Source organism: Triturus cristatus, chromosome 3_1 (assembly GCF_964204655.1).
Source record: "Triturus cristatus chromosome 3_1, aTriCri1.1, whole genome shotgun sequence".
Lineage (NCBI taxonomy): Eukaryota > Metazoa > Chordata > Amphibia > Caudata > Salamandridae > Triturus > Triturus cristatus.
In genome coordinates this window covers 213639781-213651885 of record NC_140583.1, presented here as the reverse complement: position 1 = coordinate 213651885, position 12105 = coordinate 213639781, and the positions used below count along the sequence as shown (strand labels likewise).

Genomic DNA, 12105 nt, shown 5'->3' with positions numbered 1-12105 from the left:
TGACGCCTGGGGGTAATTCTAAGGTAAGGAATCTATCACTATGTGTTTCATTCAGATCTGATCGATCCCGATCAGGTTGGCTTCATCCGTAATCAGCAGGGGGAGAATAACATCCAGCGAGTTGCGCATCCAGTAAAGAAATCCCAGCGTCACAACATTCCTTTCCGCCTTTTCTGCGGAGAAAGCCTTTGATAGGGTCAGCGGGTCATTCTTTAGGGCAGTGCTTGGAAACATTGGTCTCGGGCAGAGTATGATATCCCCTATCATTGTTTCCTACCAAGCCCCCACCACTGCCATTCGGGTCAACGGCCTCCAACACAAGGCTAATACGCCTAATGAGAGGAACACGCTGCTGCTGTTTGCCCTAGTGGTAGAATCCCTGGCAATCACTATTCGGCAGACAGATTCTATTGCAGGTATCCCCTTCGACGACTGTGCACATAAACGGAGTCTGTTGGCAGACGATCTTCTACTCACGCCTACGACCTCTCTCCTAGCAGTTGTCCTAGCATTGACGGCCTTTGAACAGATCTCCGATTTTAGGGTCAACATGTCCAATTCCCAAGCTTTAAATCTCACATAACCAAGCAGGATTTCCCTAATATACAGGCATTGTCCCCTTTGAGTGGGCCCCACACAACATTTGATATCTGGGACTCAAACTGGCCTTCATCGGTGTTGGCCCCTGCATGCATCTTGGCTCAGACAGCTCAACGCCGTCAAAATGTCCATCCTCACCAGGATACTATATCTGTTCCGAACACTCTCTACCCCCATTCCAATCGAGGATATTCTACAACTACAGTGAGACATTTCAGCTTTCATATGGGAAGGGAGATGGTCCAGGCTCTTGAACTCGGTTTTGATGCTCCCTAGTGAGCGGTAGGCCTGCATTGTCCCAATCTCTGGGAATCTTACTGGGCGGCACACCTGTGCTTCATATTCAAATTGGTGTTGATGGAAAGCGAAAAACACTGGTTCCATATGGATCAGGCTGTCGCTTGCAAACCACTTTGGGACCTAGCTTGGCTTCCCACAAAATACCTACCTCGAGACCCCCACTAGGACCGTCCTTGAGATTTGGGTCAAGATAGCACTTAAACATGGAATTACCACGTTCCCCTCCCCCAATATACCCTTGATTCGCAATCTAGAGTTCGCTTCGGCACCTCAATTATTACATAGTTGGGAAGTGGAAGAATGTTGCACGTTGCGTGACATGTTTGTTGGAATCTCTATCAAGACATTTGATCACTGTAAGCAAGAGTTCCACTTACCGGAAAAGTTTCAACTTCAGTATTCTCAGTAGCGACATTGGGTCTTACACCCACTAAAGACCAGGGAGCGACCAAGCAATATACCTTTTTTGAAGTGCTAGTTAGGGCGGATGATGGCACGAGAGGGCTGATCTACCACACTTACCAAGTACTCCAACATTCGGGCCCACCACACCTACATACCTATCAATCCCAATAGCAAACTGACACTACTGAGGCCATCTCTCAGAAACAGTGGGAGACACTGGCAAGATAGCCACAAAATACATCGAGGCATGCAACAGTGTGAGGCAGCGTATAAAATAATGACACGGTGGTAATCTACACCGTCCTGACTTCGTGCTATATATCGCACCAACCCTTGCTGGCACTGCAGTGCGGCTGCAGGCAATTTCCAACACATATGGTGGTCATGTTCGGTCATTTCTACTTATTGGAAAGAGATTTTGGGACATATCAAGGACGTACTGGGCTTCTGCCAGCCAACCTCTTACATCACCATTATCTTGGGAAAACAGCATATGGAACTGGAGGCCATAACTCACACGGATGGGCGACATGCAGGCCACATGCTAACTGCTAAACAGCTCATTGCACTTCCCCTCCCCCGTGGCTTTATGGTTTACCCGTTTATGGCATGTTATGGTAATGCAGCTTTTGACTCATAGAACTGCACACACCAACTTCAATTTCGCCCGCATCTGGCAACCCTTGATTAATTACTTTGCGCGCTTGGAATATACTTATTTCAACCCCCCCCAAACTTAAGATGCTACAACTTTTTGATTGAACCAATTCTGAATAGACAAAACTCGATGATGATGAGCAGGACATGTCTATTGCTTTCTCCTGCTTGTCCCTCTTCCCCTTCACATGTCCCTATCCTGCAAACCCCTACCTTTTCATGCAGAAATGGGGCCTCCCTAGGCATGGATAGTCAAATTTACCCACTTGACTGTATATACACTGTTTTTTGTATTTTAAAACCTTGCTCTAATTGCAAAACTAAGCCAGATCGGAACTGTTCAGCTAATCGATAGCTCCCTTTTGGTATACCCAAGGGGTATATTGTTACGCATTTGTCTGCTTATTACGGTATTTATACCATTCTGTATGCTCATTTGCAATGAGATTGTTGCCAATTGGCCTGTACAGAACTTATGTCTTGATCGCTCAGTTGATCTGTGAAAATCCTTTTCAATAAAAAAAATACAAATTACATTTTTAAAAGCATTTGAAGACTTAGGCTTTAATTGCACAACATTGGTCCATTACCGGAATGTAATACTGCTGGGAAAATACTGATGCTACAAGGTTGGGTTTCCCCAGTGTTGCATTTCCTAATCATTCAGAGCTTGCAGGTCAGAATGGAGGCTACAACATTTGCCCTGTAATATTAGTTTTCCCCCTAGGCAAATGTCACTACGTTTCACCTGCTACATTTTTTGCTGGGGACATCTGTCTGGTGTTTGCACAGGGGTGCGACCATCTGTGTGCTCCTGAATCGGCGTGCGATAGTGGTTCTTGTAATGAAGGTTCTAGTGGTAAACCCTAGAGTGTTAGGATGAATATAGTATGGGAATGGGAGCTGGTCTAACAGAAAAGGCTTTACAGATCACATCCAATGTTAGAATTATAAATGTTGTTCAAGAAGGTGAAAATTCAAAACCTTTGGTAGAATCTCTTGGTGTGCTAACCATAATTGAAAAGCATTTTTTAATGATAGAACACAGCAGGTAGTAGGAAACTCCTTATGTGTAGTAATTTCCTTCTGAGTTTTACAACATTTACATTAGAACACTACAATCATTGACATCAAGAGGATGGGTTACAAAACATACCACTTCTTCATCGGAGAGCTCTCTCCCTTGAATGCTGCTATTGTCGCGCACCGCATTCTGGTGCCTCTTCCCTTTAATGTGACTGAACAGGTAAACCTCGGATGAAATCTGCAATCAGATTTAAGTTGGAGCTTTCATTTACCACCTATTTATTGTTAATAATTGATTAACAGATTCAAATGGCTTTAATTGTAGGCAGCGTTCCTATGTTTGACAGAAGGTTCTGAAGCCGCATACACAGTTCTACATATATTCAGAAAAGTGAAAGCTTTGCCACACAATTTAGTATCTAAAGAACTCTTTTGAGGATTCAGAAGACGGCAGTGGAACAAATGTGTTATTCAAATGCTTTGGTAACCAGGAAATATATCCTTGGGCGCTCAACAAATTTTAGGGTTAGTTATATATACAAATATCACAATACTTGGTGCTTCTAAGGGAGAGACGGTTGGTTAACACTTCAACCAAATTGATCTCCTCAATTGAGGGGACGAATAAACAAATACAAAGTACCCCTGAGCACACTTTCAATCTTTTATAGTATCCGACAAACTCTTGATCTAGGTCCAGGTTTAGTTTTTATTTGTAATCTTCACATCACAATGCAGCCAGGTAGTTTGTTTCTAAAAACAGAGGTTGATCTTAATGTTCCCTAATGCAGAAAAACGCCAACACGTGTTTCGTCGTGCAGTATAATGCACAGTAGACTTCTTCAGGGCCTAGAATCCAAAGTCCCTCTGCTTGTCATAATGAAGTAGCTACCGGGAACACTGATTGTGTAGGACGCAGTACTCCGTACAGGTCACGTTCTTGTGATTCATATCAGCTCACTACGCGCTTTACTCCGTATTACTCAGAGATCTACTTCATTATGCACGGAATGTGTCCATGTGCACACAGCTAATTTTGAAATACTTTATTTAGTACTATTTCATGGGGATACTTCTAGTTTGATGCCTACTGAACTTGCAAGAAAAGGTTTTTGAAGTACCTAATACACTACGATTTGGAGTGTCTACCTTTAGAATGTTACAGAAAGTGACGAGCAGACAGACTTTGGATTCTAGGCCCTGAAGAAGTCTACTGTGCATTATATTGCATGACGAAACACGTGTTGGCGTTTTTCTGCATTTGAGAACATTAAGATCAACCTCCGTTTAGAGAAACAAACTACCTGGCTGCATTGCGATGAGAAGATTACAAATAAAAACTGAACCTGGACCTGGATCAAGAGTTTGTTGGATACTATAACAGATTGAAAGTGTGCTCGGTGAGACTAAGTATTAGTGGAACAAATGTGGCCCGAATGTTACAGCAACAGAGGGGTGTTGTGCTCGCTCACTGCAAGCAGTCATGTGGTCTGAAGGGTTTGCTGGATGCATACTAAGAATAAAGATTAAGGGGAAGGCTAATGGCACTATGAGGGATTTAAGTGAAAAGAGAGAACAACCTCAATATAGAGAAGACGTGAACTCACCATGACGTTGCACAGGGTGCACTGCTTCTCTCGCTCGTAGGGCGTGAGCTTAGGGGCATAGTCTGTGTTTGCATGTCTTCCACTACTCAACTCGGCAGCTTTTTCCTTCCGCTGCTCAATCTGCTCCATGTGCCTTCGGATGCTTTCATCATGCTAAAAAGAAACACCCAGATACCAACAGGCATCACATTCATTGCACTCATAAAATACAAAATAAAGTATCATCAACATGTTAGCTTTGTCAGACCCTTGAGGTATATCTCTCAGGAGAGTTAATAAAAGATAGACCACCTTTCTACTCCTACCCTCGCTATCCAAAGCAGAAGGATGAAATCTGGCTTTGCAGTGAAGTCTTTACGAGTCACTAAAATTACTCACTCTTGTATGGAGCCACGGTTAGACAGTTTACATTAGTGTATACAACTTGCATACATGAGGACACACCACAATATCTGGCCTAGGCCTGGGGACTGACACAAACATAATACTATAGTAATAAGAACCAAAAATACTTCACAGATTTATTGATGGATTACAGGATCTGATCGAGTCCACAGTTGTATTATTCAATTTATTTATAACACAAACCTACTTCAAAAGATCCTGTTAACCATTCGCAGTACAAAATATGTAATACTAGTACTGGCCTCTCTTCATCTTAAATGTATCGTTCAGGCAATGAAACTGCACCTCCTGAGATGCAAGCGGGCCTCTAGGAAGGGATTCTACACGTGTGAAGTGCCTCGTATTTTAACCTCGGAAGAGAATTAGTGAACTGCTGAAGTTGCAGTCCAGGAGTACCATTAACACGGAGATCATCTTGAGAATCACCAAAGATGCAAGCTCCCTTTAAAGACTGTATATTTCACTGAGGTCTACTTCCTTATTTGTTGATGTAAAACATAACAGTGTGTTACTTATACAGGCTGCAGTGAAGCTTCTTGTATAAATCAGGACTAAAACTTCTACTGAGTAGAGAAAAGCATTCAGGTCCAAAATATTAGCTCAAGTTCTAAAAGGTTCACATGCATCTTGGCAGCTGGAGGATTCAATGTGGAGAAAAAATACATTGAGACATAGACCATAGCAATGGAGTACAAAATGAGCTACATGAAAAAGTCTTCCTATTACTAAATATTCACGAATCATAGCCAGATGTACGTTTGGCGTAAGCTTAAGTTACATTACTATTCTAAGACCAATCTTACCATATTGTGTTGGCAAGGTAGGTAACTGATTGATGGGGGTTCAATAACATGTCAATTCTATTCTATACCGTATTCGACATTGAATACTATTGCATATCTATGTTTTGAGGTCTTTTGTTTAAATGACCGAGAATCTTTAGATCACTGAGTTCAAGTAATGAGGATTACAATACTACAGACAGAATCCCTGAACACTTGCTTATGTGGAGCACCAAAGCAGATTTTCTACTACATTTTTGGCTCTCTGATTCTTGTAGGTGCCTTTGTCATTCATGTAATCTTAGTGATCAGGCAGATAAATCTGTGTGGTTCTAGTGTGCATCTTCTCTCCCTGGGCTTGCTACCAGCTTCAGAAACCTCTATGTTAGACTCTTTTAAGGCTCGTATGCTTTCCAATGGTGTACAGCACTGTCTCGGGTATGGAAGAAGGCAGATATGGATTTTCATCTCAGAGTTTTTATGCATGCTGACATTCTAGTATTTACTTATAGGTCATTAACACTTGGCTACGGTGTAGACTTGGATATTGTGGGATCAAAGGCACTCACCAAGGCACGGGATGGATTCGAGCTTGGCTCAAATGGACACTCTCTGGAGCAATGGTGAGGTGGACTACTTTAGGCACCAATATGAATCCAAATGCTAGAAAACGGTAGTCCTCATACTAGAGGTTTGTGCAGCGGGTGGAGCAGACTACAGTGTGGAACTAACCAACCTACGGAACACAGGTAGACAAATTCTCCTTTGTAAATTAATGGATTGAAAGCAACAGGACAGGGGGAGGAGCCAAGATGGCGACCGGAGCAGACGCTTGAGCGCCCGGCTCCGTCGGTCCGTGGCCTCGGACTACTATCCTGATGCCCATCCTCGCCGATTTTCGAGGTGCAACGTGTGCGAAGACGCGCTGACCGCGCTGCCGCTTTCCCGGAGTCTCAGCCCGCCCGGATGCCCGAGTTCTGGGTGCTTTTGTCCCCTGCACTGAAACCCTGCGCCATTACGGCCTTTGCTGGCCCCCTGGAGGCTCCGCAGTCGCCGGACCAGCTAGCGCTAACCTGAGCCCCGCGGTCCCGATTTCACCTCGCACCACGGATCGTTGCCGGACGAGCCCGGAGAGGGACGGCCGGACACCTTCTGCACCCTGTGCCGGACGGGCTGGAGCTGTGGGGTGGGCCCCGGTGCGGCGGGTCCCCTGCCCCGCTCTGAGGACCGCGCTGTGGGAGGCAGCTGCCCCCTTCACCTATTGCCTAGCCAGCGGCGGAGGGAACCTGCGAGAAGAGAAGCGACTGTTGGCCTTTCCCGTTGCGGCGTAGACCTGAGGGGAATTGACTCCTTGCTACGACCCCCCCCCCGGCCATTGCACCGTATAGCGGCAAAACATGGCGTTTAGTGCCTGCTTGCGGCTGGGGGGCGATACTCCGGTCTCGCCTGCTGCCCACTTCGCCCCCCCTCTTCCGGACACCAGCTCCACGGTGCCGTCCCGGATTGCTGCCGCTGTGGGGGCCCAGCCTCCGCCTACATGCGGCTCCGTTCTGGCTGCCCTGCGGGACTTCCAACTACAGATGTGCGCTGGCCTGCAGGCGCTGAGTGAGCGGTTTGACCCCATACTGTCGGCCGCGGGTCGTGAGCGCACTGTGTGCCATCTACAGGGCGTGGGTCTCCCGGTGCTTTTGTCCGCTTGCGGGGACGCAACGGCGGTGTGTGACTGTGTTACACTGGTGCCTTCACCTGGCGCTCCCGGCGCCCAGGGTACACCGCTCTACACCTCAACTGCGGATGCTTTGTCCCCTTGGTCATGGCTGCCTGCTTCATTGTTGCCTGCCTCACCGCGTCCACTGGACTATCCTGTTGAGAGATGCCTAACGGCTTCGAGGAACCGTTCGCGGTGGCCCACTGCTGACTTTTTGTGGAACTCCTGTACCTTACTTGCCAGGTTTGGATTTTATGTGGTGCAAAGAGGGACCTTAATCGATGGGCGGCGGCCATTTCGTGATTCTACTTCACCATCCTTTCACAAGCGACCATCTTGTTTTTGTTTGTTCGGGACACGGGGCCTTCATGCAGGGGCTGGTTTAATCCCAAGCCCGCGATCGGGCCAGGGCTAGACTGATTTCTATTGTCATGGTTTATGGACGGGCTGGCCTGGGACTGGAACTGTATGTATGTTATGCGCGCACTGTTGCGACTTGTATCCCTTCGCTTACACTGTGGTGCCATGGTATCTTCGCATGCCGTTTTTTGGCGTAGTGGGCTCTCAGTGTGTGGGGGCCATGATTGGCTGATGGTTTGGGGCGCTCTGGTGTCCCGTGGGCTCCTCCCCGCCTTCTTTTCTGTTTTCTTACTTTCTTTCCTCTATTCCTACTTTCTTTCTCCTCTATATTTCGGGTTCATTGGGCGACAGGCACTATGCTGGGGGGGGGGTAGGCCGTAGCCTCCGCATTGGTGTAGGGTGGGGGGGTAATACTCTGTTCTTAATTAGTTCTATGGGCCTTTTTTCCTTTATGTCTCTGCGTTCTACTTTCTTCGATTCGGGGTCCGGGTGTGGGGTGGATCGAGTGGGGGCGGCTCCGGAGGGGTGCGTACTTGCTCATGTGACTATCCTTTTATATTTCTGCACCGCCTCACTGTTTGAGTTTTTACTTCAATTGTTGTTCTTACTGCTGTTGCTGCTCTCCCGTGTGGTGAGGCTATCTTGCGGACTCGAGTCTCCTTTGTTCCTATCCTTCATTGACTTTTTTTCTTGATAAAATTATCTAAAAAACTTAAAATTAACCTTCACTTCTCCCTCCCCGGGTGTCAAAGATATCTCCAGCATGTGATCCATAACTTGTTGTTAATCCTGACTGTTGACGCACGGGGGATCTAATGTGGGTATCAGTGCTTCATTGTATCGTGGCCGGCCTGACGGTTGTAGGCCCGTATTTGTTCTTTTAAGATGCACGAATAAAGGTTTTTTAAAAAAAAAAAAAAAAAAAAAAAAAAAAAAAGCAACAGGACACGTACAGAGATAATGTTTCTATCTTGATCAATATTTCTTTGACCTAGAAGACTTGGAGCTCTTATCAGCTAAATGTCATAAAATAAAGGAAATAAGAAAAGTCAATTTTAGTGAAAATTTTCTGAGCCGGAATTAGACATAGATCAAACGTTTCAAAATGAAGGCCTCCCAAAACCACTGAAGCAGTAAGGCCCATGTAAAGTAGGTGTACGAGATTAGCTGCTTGGCCAAGGATGCTTTAATACTTCAGAGGGGCTCTTCCATATGTATGGGATATTCCAACTGTGTTGTACTAGATAAGAAACTGAACAACAGGTACTACCAAGCATTGGCAAAGCCAATAGGTCTCATTCCTATAATGTGGGCACTGAGCTGTTGGCTTTGCTGATGTTTTTTTGTAAAGTATTGTATTTTTGGGAGACAGTGGTACTACACCTGCTGGACATGATGGTGAATTTACAGCCCAGTAGGTGTAGTAGTGTGGGGACGGGGCATATCTCAGTATTGGTTTGTATGAAGAGGGCACTGTGTGTAAAAGAGGAAAGCTTGTATTCTTGAATGGACTGGAAGAGCACAAAGGATAGAATGTAATTGTAGCATCAATAGAGGCTACGCCTTTGGAAATGGGGTGCAAACTCTAGGGATGGGAGAGCATATGTAGATGGTTGGAATGAAACAGAACTGATGGTTAATAGGTTTGTCTGGGGCACAGTGCCACTACACTTGCTGCACAAAAGGAACCTATGGGCCAGGAAGTGTAACTGCGTTGGCTACGAGCGGGAGAGGTGTGTTGGAGGAGTGGTGCAGAGAAGAAGGTTGAAAGCTGCTTGTGGTGTTATTATAGCACATGCACGAAAGAGGACACTTTGTAGCTAACAACAGAGGCAAGTACAAAATGTGTGAAAGTGAGAAGTGGGGAAGATATTGTGTGATGGTGAGGAAGAAAATAGGCTCCATGAGTGCTTTTAAAATCTAAAATAAAGCATTAACTTGTGGTCAGTTGGTCCCTGAAGCCACCATGTCATGGTGCCACTGCACCTGCAACATGCATGGACAGTACTCTCAAGGAAATGCAGATATAAGAGGCAGGGACAGCAGAGGAGCCATAGAAGGTTAGTCATGGTGGTGGTTGTTGTTTCAGAATAATATGTCCTCATAGTTTTCAGGTGAGAATACCAGCAGCCACTACATAGTTAATAAACAAGTGCAGCATCATGGCCAGCAGCGTCATTGGCTGCAGTACAAGTCAGGAAACGGGCAGCTGTGCTTCTGAGAGAGAAGTGAAATAAAGCATTAATCTGTGTTTTTGTATTTTTGGGTTAAGGTGGCACTGCACCTGTTGGACATCATAAAGTTATGGCCCAGTAAGTGTAGTTGTGTAGGGCAGGCGCGGGAAAGTAAGACTTGGAGGGGTGCTTGGGGGGCCAAGAGCATTCCTCACTTAGGTGGGTTTGTAAGCAAAGGACAAGGCTTGAACATGCATAGTTTGTATTTAGAACAAGCTGGATGGGCATGAAGGATGGAGTGTATTTGGTATAGAGGAGAATGCCTCAAGCTCCAGGAAGACAGGCAGCCTCAGTGCGTTGAGACGATGTAAGTAGAGGCAGTGGTGGCAAAAGGGGGCAAAGGACATTAAGGGGGGCTGTGGAGCTTTAAAGTGGAACAGAACGAGAGGCAAATATGGGGGCTTAAAAAACGAGTGGGCGTCAAATTGTTTACAAGTAGCAGGGCGCCAAGAATCACAACTTGTGTGGATCGTGGTGAAAATCACACAGGAGAGCGACAACTATCCCGGAGTCACTGCACCTGCTGCACTAACAGAAGCTATGACTCTGGAAATGCGGGGGTAAAGGATAGGGATGGGAGAGATCCATGTAGAAATAAAGCAATAGTCTGAGTTGAATGGGTTTGTGTAGGTAGGGTACTCTGCACTGCACCTACTACACAAATGGAAGGTACGGTCTAGTAGGTGCAGTGTCAGAAAAGGGGATGAAGAGGTGGTGTGTTAGGGGTGGCTGGGCAGAGAAGAATGGTGACCGGTAATGGCGAGGTCACTAAAGAGCTGGCATTGTACTTTGTAGTTAACAACGGAGCCAAGTACACAATGTGTGGAAATGCACAGAGGGGCGGACAGTGTACGATGCCTCCTGTGCCAGGAAATAAACCGGTTTCTTGGCTCCTGTTTAAAATATCAAATGAAGCAACATTCTGTGTTCAATATGTCCCTGATTCCTTGAGGTCATAGTGCCACTGCACAGGCTGCATGAATAGAAAGTACTCGCCGGGAACTGTGGGTAGAAAGGCTACAGACAGGAGACAGGGGCGTGTGGAGGTGGCTCTTAAATGAGTAATGATGGAGTATTTCTTGTTAAAGTAGCACATCTATGTGTAATTTGTCAGTGAAAACTAAAGCAGGCACAACGTATTTTAACAATCAGGGACGGTGTCGCTGCTGTAAACTCCTGTGATTCTGAGCAAGACACTATCTCTCTGTGCTTAAAAAAAAAAAAAATCGCTCACCTGCATGTTACATGATGTGCTATTTAAGGATTATGTTACAGCCTCGTACATGGAGATTAGGAGGGGCACCAGTGGGCTCCCTGAGGAGACTGAAGTCAGCTGAAAGCTAAGTAAACACAGAGCTCTCTGGAAGAGACAGCTTGACATTTGACCTCAGCCTTTGAATGAACAGAAAATGTGACGAGATCAGAACAAGATGTATAGGCCTGTTTACAGATAGGTAGTTCTCGGAAGGATACAGGTAAATAAGGTTTTGGCATGGGAAGGACAAAGTGAACCTGGAAACCCTAAGCCAGCAAATGGAAGGCAAGAAAATGTGAGTTACAAACCACACAGCCAATGGTAAGCAACGGGCAGAATGCATTCCTAAGTAAACTTTCTGAAACTCCACAAGATATCTTTTGCATACCACACAGATGCGCTGTCTGGTAGGCTGCGACCTAAAAATGTCAGTCATAAAAGAACCAACAATTACCCCACAAGTTATAAGTGTCACACAAATTTGGGACCCTTTATGTTAAAAAACACTTCTACTTATGCCAACTCAATGAAGAAAGCAATTTCATGTGGAGATGACATCTTCCTAGGCAGACCTTCTATTATAATAGCATAGGTTTGCCTTGGCATCATAGTGTGCGACTCGATTCCAAAGGAAATATTCTCTCCCAACTGCGCCAAACATAAAAAGTCCAAGAAAGTTCACCCACCATTTCTGGGCATACAACGAAACACACTGGCAGAATAAAGTTGATAAGGTACATATTGTGCAGTGAACACAGCCCATTTA

At 45.6% G+C, this 12105-nt stretch overlaps 1 protein-coding gene across 3 annotated transcripts in view; it reads right to left on the bottom strand.

Moving 5' to 3' along the window:
* SCAPER (S-phase cyclin A associated protein in the ER) overlaps positions 1 to 12105 on the bottom strand; it is a 3109515-nt gene that overhangs the window by 1850354 nt on the left and 1247056 nt on the right. For all 3 annotated transcript variants that reach the window (XM_085643688.1, XM_085643687.1, XM_085643686.1), the window contains exons 19-20: positions 4596 to 4748; positions 3119 to 3226 (exon numbers count right to left, since the gene is read on the bottom strand). In XM_085643688.1, coding sequence (XP_085499814.1) covers positions 3119 to 3226; positions 4596 to 4748 — 261 coding nt within the window. The remainder of the gene's footprint in view (positions 1 to 3118; positions 3227 to 4595; positions 4749 to 12105) is intronic.